The sequence below is a fragment of the Eulemur rufifrons genome, chromosome 9 (genome assembly GCF_041146395.1).
Source record: "Eulemur rufifrons isolate Redbay chromosome 9, OSU_ERuf_1, whole genome shotgun sequence".
Taxonomy (NCBI): domain Eukaryota; kingdom Metazoa; phylum Chordata; class Mammalia; order Primates; family Lemuridae; genus Eulemur; species Eulemur rufifrons.
The window spans coordinates 23549331-23562354 of NC_090991.1; the positions used below are offsets into that span (position 1 = coordinate 23549331).

Below are 13024 nucleotides of genomic sequence, written 5' to 3' on the forward strand. Positions count from 1 at the left end.
TGGTCAGCATTTCACTTCTACATATATTCCGCCTGCCCCTCCAGAGGACTGTATCTAGGGACCCTCATAAACACACTTGATATTTATGATGGAACCGGCATGGGAGTTCACTGTAGGATTTTTGACTTGAGAAACAGCGCTGAGCATTCCCACTACCTCTCTGTTCGGATTTTTTATTCCTATATAAAATTGTCTGAAATTGTTGATTTAATGCCTATTGCTTATTATAGAGATATACATTGACCCTGCTTTTAAGAAAATTGTTCTAGAATATAAGAGAGGGCATCTAAAATCTGAGGGCCATCTATGTGTTGCTTTAATTTAACTCTTATGTCAATCCTTAGAGGTAGATATCATTATCCTCATTTTATAAAAGTTACTATTACCCCCAGAGTCACACTGCTGATGTATCAGAGCAAGGATTTAAATCTATCTGTTTAATTCCAGATTTTGCTCTTTCTATTATATCACATTGCTTCCAGGTGAAATAGGCACCAAGCTAAGAAGGAAAGACATGAATGAAGTGTATAAACAGAAGAGTATAAAGCCCTGGTGTTAAATATAAGCTTTCAGTATGCTTTTAGCAACCTTTTAATGATGATAATTCTTTTATTTATTTTTTATTTTTTTTACTGTTTTTTTGTTAAATTCTCTTTTTTTGCAGCTCCAACTCAAAGGAGGTGATTATTCCTTTAACAAATTGTTGTTACTGTGTCCTTTCTAATTTGGCATTGTTATATCTAATAGGTACAAGATAACAGATATTATTGGGAAAGAAGAGGGCCTTGGAGCAGAGAACCTTCGAGGTTCTGGAATGATTGCTGGAGAATCCTCATTGGCTTATGATGAGATCATCACCATCAGCCTGGTAAATCTTCCCAGATTGTGAAATTTTTTGAAGAGCTGGCTGTGTGGCTAGGTTTAATTTTTCCCCTATCACTGTTACTCAGTCCCAATGAGAGCATTTCTTGAACAGTATATCTCTACAATTTTATTTTAATCATGCGTAATAGTGGGAAGATAGGATAATGTAAATAACTACATTTCCCAAGTAAATCTAGCACCTCATTTTAGCCTTTAGTTTAACTTATTTCTCTAAATATTCTGTCAGACTTTAAGTGTCTAATACTAGAATCATTGAATGAATTTTATCTTTTCGTTTCTTTGACCGGGAAATTGGTTTTTTGTATTGTTATTAATCAGACTTAATAGAAAGTAGTGTTTATTTCTGTTAATGTGGATTTTACATGTCTATGCCTTAGTTCTTATAGCTTGGGAGAGGACATAAACACATGACATGTAAAATTTATTCTTTTTTTAAGGTGACATGCCGAGCCATTGGGATTGGGGCTTACCTTGTCCGTCTGGGACAGAGAACCATCCAGGTTGAGAATTCTCACATAATTCTAACAGGAGCCGGGGCTCTCAACAAAGTAAGTTTCTAGGGTTTGGGAGAAGTGTGTGAAGCTGGTTGAAGATTATTGTGGATTCTTAATTCAGGATCCTAATTGGAGGGAAGCCATTCAATGCATGCCTTCCTCCCCACTCCCTCCATCTTTTCTGCCCATTGTCTTGCCTTTTCATTAATTTCATTTAACAGATATTTTGAGTACCTGCATTTGCCAGGCACTATTCCAAGCTCTGTGTAGATGTTAGTGAGCAAACCATTTAAAACCCTGCTCCAAAGAGCTTGCAGTCTAGTGCCTTTCTGGAAAGACTGAAAATTAATTGAATGCTTCTATTCTCTCCTACTCCCCTTCCCTTTTTCTCAAAAAAATTAGTTTTTTTCTCCTATTAGTAAGAGATTGCTGTCTCTGAGAGTACGCTTCCCATGTCATGTCTACATCATGAATTAGGCACTGGCCTAGGTGGTGAGGATATTAAGTTTTAATGTTTTGCAAAATCTGTGAATATATGTCTTAAAAAGGGCACTTACGGTGGACTCTTGTACACAGAGAAAGTACTTCGTAAATATTGAGTAGGAAGATGGGTGGATGGATTACTGGGAAAGTATGGTATAGAGATTTATCTTCCAAAGAAAGGTTTATGCCTTTTTAATCCAAGCTCACAGGGGCTTTTCTAAATGGAAAAAAATGGATGGTGAGATCATTATTTGTAAGAGTGAAAACTATCTAAGAATACCTGAACATTTAAAGGACAATGCATTTCTGACTTCTTTGAAAACATAGGAAAATTATTTTCTCTCTAGAGCCAGAAATATGTAATAGAATAGTCTGGGGCTGATTGCCTTTGTGCAGTTTATATAACTAACCTCTCAGCTCCTCAGCTTTCTTACCTGTTAAAAGGGTTAGTAATGTACACCTTTAAATAACGTGGAGATCAAAAAAAAAAATTCCACAGGACAAACTTCTGTGGACAAAAAAAAAAAAAAAAAAGACCTGGAGCAGTACCTTTCGCCTGTAATCCTAGCACTTTGGGAGGCCATGGCAGGAGGATTGCTTGAGGCCAGGAGTTCAAGACCAGCCTGAGTAAGAGCAAGACCCTGTCTATACAAAAAAACAGAAAAATTAGCCAGGCATGATGGTGCACGCCTGTAATCCCAGCTACTGGGGAGGCTGAGGTAGGAGGATCACTGGAGCCTAGGAGTTTGAGGTTACAGTGAACTATGATGATGCCACTGCATCTACCCAGGGTGACAGAGTGAGACTCTGTCTCAAAAAAATAGTAATAGTAATTATTATTATAATGTAGAAATCAAATGAGAAAGCATAAGTAAAAGTACCTAGTACTTGGCACAAAGTGTTGGCCTTCATGAACATTTCAGTTCCCCTTTGCTCTCTCATGGTTTGGTGATTGAGCTTATGGAGTTAATACACATACTAAGTTGTATTGGATATTGTGTTTACTAGACTTGCAGGAAGTTTTTATCAAGCCTTGACTTTCAAATAGAAGGATAAGAACTAAGTATCCTATCCTATCATTCTCATTTAGAAAAAGTTGATACTTCCATTGATCCAGTTAACTTTTGGAGATGTCAGAAATTAGGGAATCATTCTATGTGATCAGCTTGCTCTCTGCATTCATATGAACTCTGTAACTTTCTCTGGATTTGTTTGCTTTTCTCTCCAAGGAAAGGCAGAGTAGTGCTAACAATGGCAAACTTGGCTGTCCTCTTCCTAGTTTGGAGAGTAGCCTAGAAATAAAGATTGTGAACACCACTATTGAAGATTATTATTGCAGCAGGAGAAACTGCTGCGTCTTAAATTTTTTTAAATACCTTCTTAGGATGAGATACTGATGAATGTTGAAGAGAATTTTAGGTACCATTATCTGTGAGGATAGAATTTTTATAAGATACCTGTATTTCCATGGTGTTACCATACCTGGACAAAGAGCTGATTTCTGAAATGTATGTTGTTACATCAAGTTTCTTTTCCCCCCCAGAAACTCTTATACACAAAGAATATTACAAAAAGCAACTATTGTTGGGGTTATTGTGGGGTATTTTGTTTGTTTGTTTTGCTTGAAAACCTGCTCATTAAATTTCGTTTGTGCCATAGGGAAAATAGTAGGGATTTTTTTTCTTAAAATCTGGTTGAATTGTTCTGATCAAATTCATTATATTCACCTTCTTCCTAGCCTGTAGGGCTACTTGTTAAAGGAAAAGCCTGGTTACAGGGGGGAAGACAAATAAAGCTATAGCTTTAACTTACCAAACAATGCTCACTTCCAGAAGGACATGATCAGTTTTAGCTGAAAGGAGTGATTAGTTACCTAATCCTGCTCTGCCTGCTTCACTGTCTTCATGTCAGCACCTCTTGAGTATAGAGCCGTGTTGCTGAGCGACACCCAATTTCATGCAAATTCATTAAGAATGTCCTATCAGCCCCTTTGCTTATCAAGTATGAAAAAGGAAAGTATCCGGGAGCTACCAGGCTCAGACAGCTTCTTCTGACTCTCTCCTTGTGCATGTTGTCTTTGTGTGTGCTGGTGGCTTTCTACATCTCTGTTTGCCTTTCTTTTTGTAGCTCTTTCTCTGTCTCCCACACTCTGGGTGTGTGCAAGTCATTCTGAGTGCATGTCTCTTTCTGTGTGAGTGCTGATCTCTCTGAGTCTCTTTGTGTCTGTATCTGCCTTATAGACCCCTCTCTTTCTCTGTGTGCCTCCCTGAGTGTCCATGTCCAAAGAAAGTCTTTGTGTGTTTGAAACACCGTAGAGCCTCCTTTCTTGCTCCTAGTATGTACCTGTGTAAAAGTGGAAATGCAGGCAGTATATATAAGCTTATATACAGTCTTAGACTGCAAACATTTGACCCCCGCCTTTTTGAGCCTTCATCCTTTATGTTAAACATTGGGGTGAAGAATAAGAAGAGGGGGTGAGCAGAGGTTGTAAGGAAAAAAAAATCTTGTGTGTGCAAGTGCCGATCCCGCTGACCCCTTTGAAAATTGAAATAATGATAATGTGCGTCTCCTGACTGCATCAAAGTATCAGCACATCAAAAGCCAGGAGGCATGAAATGCAAATGATAAAGTGAAAGCAGATGGATTGTGCATGATCGCCTGATGCCCAATGAATTTTAAAAGGTGCTGGTTTGCAAGGGGGGGTTGGGGGTGGGGGACTGAAATAAACACGTTATCCCTGCAATTTTTTTTTTTGTTCTTGACGCTCACTCCTGACAATATTTTTTCACACTTGAGTGAACACCCACTCCATCTCTCTCTCTCTCTCTCTCTCTCTCTCTCTCTTTTTCTCTTCCTCCCTCTCTCTTTCTCTGTTTCTCTCTCCTCTCCGATTCCTCCCCGCTAACCGCCCCCCCCCCCCCGCCCCCGCACCTCTTACACGTCTCAGGTCATGTCGCTGCAGCTCCGGTGGAAATAATAAGATATAAACCACGAGGTTGTTATTTGCATAGAAATAGCATGGAGTCCCAGGCAGCAAGGGAGAAGGACACAGGGATCATTTGTCTAAAATTTTAATGAAAACTTTTGCTGAGGCAGAGATTTTTTACAAACTTTCTTTCTCCCTGCTTTTCCCCTTCCCTCCCCATCTTCCCAAACCCCATCATTGATTTGCCTTAACATGGTTCGATTGGAAGAGAAAGGGTTGACAGTCCACATATCATACTCCCGTAATGCAGCAACATGTAAATTGTTTGTTCCTTTAATAGATATGGAGCTGAAGAGACACATATTCCCAACTTAATACATTGCAGTTGTGCGTCAGGCTTTTATGGCCACACTCCATCTCAGCATACAGGTGATATTGCCAGTCGTTAGCCTGTTTTTAATTAGTTTACACCTTCTTACCTTTTGCTTCCAAAGACTCTTTTTTTTTTTCCTTTTTCTTTTTTATCCCATAATGTTCTCCAGGAGAAAGACTCTTTTTACAGGATTTCTTTTTGTGGCCAACAGCAGTAACCTGCATATAAAATACAAATATTCTGGCAGTTTTCTGGTTTTTTCCTCTCAATGGTTTTACTGTACACTTACATGTTTTATTCTTGGACACCATCCTTTGCTACTGTGTCTTTTGTTCCAGAACCAGAAAGTGCTTCCCACATTTGTATTTTTAACCCTCTTCGCTTGTGACCTCAGTACTTGTGTATTCTCTTTCCACGTCTGTCTTGCTTTGTTACCTGACGTCATTTGTAAAATATTCAAAATATTACCAAGTTGAGGAGAGAGACAGTATCTGGATTATCTTGAGTGTTGTGGAAACACCTTTGACATTTGAACTAAAGGTAATGGACTGGTGATTAGCAGCAGCCCAAGTGGCTCTATTTGAAACTCAAAGTCAAGAACATCTGTCTGGTTCCTTGCTGTCTTCTGTAGTGGGCTAGTGGTATCAGGGCCATATTTTGCAGATGGAAAAGCTGAAATTGTAGGAGGAGAAGAGACTTGGTTCCATTGACAGAGACTAGAGCAGGGTCAGAACATGAACTTCTATGTCCTAAGTTTCATTGAAGAAGCCTCAGGTCTCTGTGCTTAGCGTTCATAAGGCCCAAGAAGAGAAGGTGGCCTGGTCATTTTCCTTTTTGTCCAAATGCTGTGAGAATGATGGCATGAATGAGAGAAGCTTCTAAGGTCTTGCTGTTTCGTGTCACTCGCGGCAGTAGACCATAGGACCCTAACCGTAGGAACCGTAGGCTGTGGGTGGCAAATTTCTCACAAGGCCTCGCTGGGTGGTAAGGGGAGCCCTGATGAATGTGGCAGATTACCCTGCTGGGAGTCATGCTGGCCTGGCAAAGGCAGTAACCTGTATACTTGGGAACTAAAGGTAGACCCTTAAAGAGCTGAGATGATTTGCAGAGTCATAAACTCCCAAATCAGGGTACCCCTGGGACATTTGCAATAACGTTCGTATTTACTTCCCCTCCCCCACCACAAACCCCTCAGTTTCTATTTAGTATGTTTAACATAGTGTTAGGTGGCAGATGGGCTGGAAGGACCTAGCATTGTAAGGGAACACTGATACAGACTAGAGCCTGCAAGCTCTCAGTCTATTGTCCCAGACTTGGCGAGAGCCCACTCTGTATACAGAGAAATTAGAATATACAGTTTATGGTTGTCCTCTGGACAAGTAACTGCCTGTGTAGAGGTAAGGCATGTGCCAATGGCAGGGATATGTAGGTGATAGATTCACTCAGGAGGTGATATGTGACTTCCTTGTGGTAAGTATTTTAAAGCTTTGCTTCTCTTTTAGGGAAAAAAAAAAAAAATCCCACACTGTCATCCCCTTTAGTGAGATCAGGCCCCTATTTCCACTGAATCTGCCAGGTAAAAAGAAACTATATGATGGGTGTGGCTAGGGCTGTTAGCCCTCTAAGGGGCTAATTCTGCTAATGTTGCGTTTGAGACTTAATACAAGTAAGTCAAATCTCTCTCTGGATCTCAGTTTTCATATATGTATTTTTATGGAGCTATGCAATATGAAATGTGATGTTGTCACAGCTGACTCTATTGGTCACAGTACCAGAATTCCTCCCATGAGCGAGACTTGTCTATCATACCGGGGGCCGCACTGTACAGTCCCCATGCTCACCTGTATCTCTGTGACATACAATGTAACAGAGTGGTGGAGGCCGGAGAAGAAAAAGAGAGCTTATTTAGTTGTCACTGTGGGGTGGGCAGCATTGTAACTTTCCATAATTTAAAGAGATTGAGAGCATGGGCTCTAGAGCCAGACTGCCTGGGTTCAATTTCCTGGCTCTATCACCTACTAGTACTGTGACTTCGGGCAATTTACTTAACCTCTCTGAGTTACAGCTTTATTAACTGTAAAATGGGATAATAATAGTATCTGTGTACCAGGGTCATTATGAGGACTGAATGGGTTAATACAGATGAAACACTGGCACTTCCTAAGGTGCATTTAGGGTTCTCTCTCATCTTGCAATTCATTATTCAGGCTCTGGAAAAAATATACAAACACAATATTCTCTATACTTTCTGACTCTCTGAAGGAAAAAATTCCTTCAAGAAAATGGTAGGTGGCAGTCCTCGCTGTGGCAGTACATTCATGTATTGACTTTCCCAATAGATGTTATCTAAAGACAATCAACACACTTTGGAAAGCCATTAACGTGAGAGGCACCATGTTCGGTCATGATAGGGTAGTATATATGTCAGTCATCTGTCTGCAAGAGTCCCCAAGGACTTGTTGATACAATAGCCCATAATCACTCTAAGGATCAGTCCAGCAATTTGCATTTTTAAAAGTCCCTAACTACCTATTTTCACAATAGACAGTCCCCTATACTCCGGTAGCTCCAGATGGGATCGCTCTCCTTTCTAAAGAGGGCATTTTAGCTTCCTTTCAAATATGCCTTGCTTTAGTATTGTGAATGAGTTCTCAGAAATGATTGCAATAGGCAGATCTCCTTGGTTTCTAAGCCCTCCCTCCCCACATGTACACACACAAAATATGGGTAAATCTGGCCCCATTTGGGGGGATTATTTGCTTGTTTTTCATTTGATGTTTCTCAGGTTTGGTAGAAAACTGCACCAAGTTATGTTTGACTCTTAGTAAGTCTTTGTCACCTGCCAGCAGCCTTATCCTGAGTGCTCTGGTTTGGAGATCTTGCAGGGTGCAATTTGCCATGCAGAGCTCCGTTACAGAAGTTGTCTCTGACTCTCTAAGGGAGTCCACATGTTTATGGTGACTTAGAGACCAAGAACTTCAGAGAACCTACAGCAAGTACCAGTTCACAGCTTCTAGATAAAGTGAAAGCTCTGAGGCCCTGCTCAGGGCATTGAATATATAGAATCAAGAATTATCGTATTTGACAACCTATTATAAATGTGTTCAAACTCTTTGGAGTTACAGACCTTTAGTTTAAAAAATAAAAAAACTTCTGATCAATCCCTTCCCTGCCATTTACTAGGTAAGCAACTCTGGACTTATCTATTTGGATTTCAATTTCTTCTTTGTAAAATGAGAGGCATATTTCCCATTTAAAGTAGAAGACCAGAGGATCTCATAATCTTAAATTCTCTTTAATTTCTAGTATTCTGTGATGCTATCAAGATGTGTATTGATCTGTAGCCAGAGAACCGTGTTAGGCTGGAGCAGGGAGAGCATAGACTGGGGAAGGTGAATCAGAAAGCTATTACATATTAGGGTGTTATATATTAGTGAGATAACATTAGTGATATGTAAAATTATATGTCAGTGATATTAAGAATATGAATTATAAAGCATGATGATTTAAAAATTTTTAATCTTGTTTCTTATCCAGATTCCAGAAAAGTAAGTGCTATATGTTGTTGTCGTTCCCAATCACAAGTGGCCATTATAAATGTTGGGAGTGGAAAGATCTTCAAAAGTTCAACCTCCAAACCATTACTTGAATTTCCTCTGACGCCATTGCCAAATATTTAGTTATGCTTGAAAAATTCAACTAAAGGGGAGCTCAGTACTTTTGAAGCCAATCCCATCATCTATGTGAAGTTCTTCCTTTTATTTGGCTAAAATCTGTTTCCCTGTACAGACAAACTTATTGCTCTTAAAAATAGTGTTCAAAATTAACAAAGAAACTCTCAGTTTTATGGTATGACCTACGGGAAATTGAATGGAACCAAAATCTTCCGCATGTACTTTTGTGTTCAGAATTTGGTCTTGTCTTAAGAAAAAATGTAGTGAAAATGAAAATGCTATTCCAAGATAGAAAAGAAATTAGATTCATAAATAACCTTGCCAGTTAAAAATATGAAGTAATAAATAGTAATTACAAGAGAAACACTTAAAACTTAATTCCACTTTGAAGTACTCCATGGAACCTTAGGGGACTCCTGCACAGTGTCATGCAAGACTTTTGGAGCCCGATTATAGCTTGCTTTCATATCACCTGTCTTGTTGGAAGTGAGGATCCTGATACACGGTTGGAGGATGGGTCTTTTTGGGTGCTGTATTTGCAGATACCAGCTAAAACTCATTGGGTCCAAGGTTTGGTGTAATCAATAAAGATGATGTAGACTGACATATTCAAAGCCCTAAGGGCACACAAACAGTAAGCAGTCTCTGGCTCACTTCATCCACGTGGACCTTGATTATATCTCTACCCTATCTCCAGAGTCCATTTCAAACTCCAGGATTCGGATGCTTCCTGAGTATTAGAATAAAGAAATGCCTCTATTTCACACATTCTGTGGCACATAGGGTCTCTGCACTTCTGCCTCTAATAAAACATTGCACTTGAACTCAAGCTTATGTCCACTGTAGTCTGCACATGGTTCCTTAGAGCAGTTTCTTCCGCTTCTTCATTTTCCGGTCGATCATATGTTACACCTTCATATGTTAGATTTTCTTCACCTTTCTCTCTTTCTACTCATGTTCATAGCTCTGTCTTTGCAAATCAGTGTTCACCTGAAGCTTTGCTGCTGTGTCAGTCCCTCTCCTCCCTTCAACCTTTCTTCTCCCCCAACCCTAGCCTGAAACCCAAGTAAATTAGCTTCTCACCCCTGCCCCTAGTTTAAAAAAATCCCATATTCCTCCAACAGTGTCTGTTCTTGGATTTGCAGTCAGCAGCCATCTCCAATAACCATCAGGCTGTCAGCTCTGCAGCTCCCTACCACCTCCCACCTCCCCCATCACTCACCAGAGGAAAAAGAGAGCCAGAGCAAGAGCTTGAAATATATCATGCAATAGTGTATCATGAATTTGTTGTGAATCACAGCGGTGAAGCAGGTTTATTTATTTCTGAGACCTTAAATCAATACAAAGTAGGTCTCTTAGTTCTGAAGCTGGGATGGAGTGTGAAAAAATGAGCCCATTGTACTCTTAAAACTTTGGGGAAAGGAGATGACAGCTATATAATTCCATTTACCAGGCACTAGGGGCTTTAATGTGAAGGTGACAGGGAGCTCTTTGTGCATTTAGAGCACCATATCTTCTAAATAAAAGATCTGTAGACTTGATAGTGGAGCATAGCTCCAAGTTTAATAATCTCCAAGCATTAGACCGAGCCAATATGTTCCCAAGTCAGAGAGGTCCCCCCCAAAACACTCATAAATTAAAAGTGCAAGAACTGCACATGTTGGTAGATTAGAAATGCAAGGACTCCAGTCTTTTCTAGGAGGAAGACAGACCTGAGCCCTAGCTGTGCACAGACTGCTGTGTGAATATGATAAAGATGTGGGAAACGAGACTTTAGAAACCTGACTCCTGGCTGTTCGTCATTCTATGGAATGTCCCCTGTGCATGGATCCAAATCTAGCTATGTCCCCTTTCATTCAGAGTGGCCATCATCACACAGTCTAATCAGCTAATGTACACAGTCAGGAGTGTTGAATTATGAAAGGAGAAGCTTTAAGAGCTTTTTAGATTGAACTGCAGATTACTATGCCCAGGCTTCAAGTTTTTCTGGTTGATTCTTGACTGGTTCCTAATTTTAATAATGTCTCAGTGTCTGTGATTTAAGCCTTTTAAAATTGTATGCATATCTGAGAAATTGAGAAATTAGTGTTATTGAGGAAAAGAACCCACCCAAATTTAACCAACAGCATAAGATGCAAATATGAGAAGTCAAGACCATTGGAACATGTAATCAACTTTGAGTATCTTCATTTTCTGTCTGACCCATTAGTAAAATGTGCCTTTTCTGAACAGATAAAGCAGGTTTACGCAGCTCAGTAGAGCAACCCTAATATAATATGACTTTGTAGTATAGAGAGTTACTAGTTTAATTTTAGCCCAGGTAAAGAATTTTGAAAGGGGGGAAAAAAACAGTGTCTACACTAGGTAAAACTAAAATGGTAGGACAATTGAAACACTCGTTTTGCTTAAGAAAGCTGCTACACGTTGTAACACTAATATGAAAGACATCTTTCATTTATAGATGTAAATTTGTGATTTACACAACTTCATGTGATTTATATAGATATGAATCAAAGTTGGGTTTTAATAAAGCACTAAGAATTCCGGTAGTTCACAGGCATTTATTGCATGCCTATTTATAAAGATGTTCTTATGCTGTGGAGATACAAACATGATTCCTGCTTTCATGGAACTTAAAGTTTAGACTAAAAGACAATAATAGACTTTTCACGTGTTCTAAGGGAAAAATAAAATTGCTGCCCACCAGTTGTCAATGATAAACACAAACCAAAAGGCCACAGGGATGGAGAGTCAGTGCTAATCCCCTAGAAGCCAGGCACAAGCAAGCCTTGGACTCTGGAGCCTGGCCACTGGTGGGCACAGTGGTCAGTCACACCATACGGCCATCTGCCTCCGGCACCAGCCAATTCAGAAAAACCAGTAGGAGGTGACTGACAAACAGGGATTTAAAAAAAAAAAAAAAATTCCATCTTTAGAAAACATGTAGCTGATAAAATACTAGTATGCAGAATGTATAAAGAATTTGAATTCAGGCTGCGCATGGTGGCTCATACCTATAATCCCAGCACTTTGGGAGGCCAAGGTGGAAGGATCGCCTGAGCCCAGGAGTTCAAGACCAGCATGGGCAGTAGCAAGACCCCATCTCTACAGAAAAAAATTAGCTGGGCATGATGGCACATCTCTGTAGTCCCAGCTACTTGGGAGGCTGAAACAGGAGGATTGCTTGAGCCCAGGAATTTGAGGTTACAATGAGCCACTGCACTCCAGCCTGGAAAACAGAATGAGACCATGTCTTTTAAAAATATATATATATCAGAACTCAATAATTCAATAACAAGAAAACAACCCCAGTAATTAAAAACGGCCAAGAAATTTGAACAAACACTTCACTAAAGAAGATATAAGGATGGTAAATATGCATGTGAAAAGATGCTTATTGTCCGTCATTAGGGAAATGCAAACTAAAACCACAATTAGACACCACTAAAATTTGTTTTTAAATGTTTAACTGACAAATACCAAGTATTGATACAGGACAACCGAAACTCTCATACACTGTTGGTGGGAATGCAAAATGATAGTCACTTTGAAAAAGGATGGGTTTTTTAAATATATATGTACATGTAAAGTTAGCTATCCAACCTAGCAATCCCAGTCCTAGATATTTACCCAATAGAAATGAAAATACTTATCCACACAAAAAAAGACCTGCATACAAATGTCTATAGCAGCTTTATTCATAATCCCCCAAAACTGTAAACAACACAAATGTCCACTGATAGGAAACAGATGATCGAGTTGTGGCACTTCCAAAAGATGGAATACTACTCAGCAATACAAAGGAACTACTGATACATCAGCATGAGTGAATCTCAGATGCAATATGAAAGAAGCTAGACTCAGAAGGCTACGTACCATATGACTTCATTTATATAACATTCTGTAATAGAAAGGGCAAAACTATCAGGACAAAAAGCAGATCAGTGGTTGTTAGGGGTGGGAGGAGGGGACTAATTACAAAGGAGCATGAGGAAACTTTGGCATGATGAAAATGCTCTGTATCTTCATTGTGATGGTGGTTATATGACGATATGTGTTTGTCAAAATTCACAGAATTGCATACCTTACGATGGACAGTTTTCCTATTAATATATGTAAATTATTCCTCAATAAACTAGACTTTATTTAAAATTTCAAAAATATTCAAATTTGGAGTTAATTCATTGTC

The 13024-nt window shown here is 39.4% G+C and overlaps 1 protein-coding gene across 2 annotated transcripts in view; it reads left to right on the top strand.

Moving 5' to 3' along the window:
* ACACA (acetyl-CoA carboxylase alpha) overlaps positions 1–13024 on the top strand; it is a 233382-nt gene that overhangs the window by 173374 nt on the left and 46984 nt on the right. For both annotated transcript variants that reach the window (XM_069482312.1, XM_069482311.1), the window contains 2 exons: positions 748–868; positions 1323–1433. In XM_069482312.1, coding sequence (XP_069338413.1) covers positions 748–868; positions 1323–1433 — 232 coding nt within the window. The remainder of the gene's footprint in view (positions 1–747; positions 869–1322; positions 1434–13024) is intronic.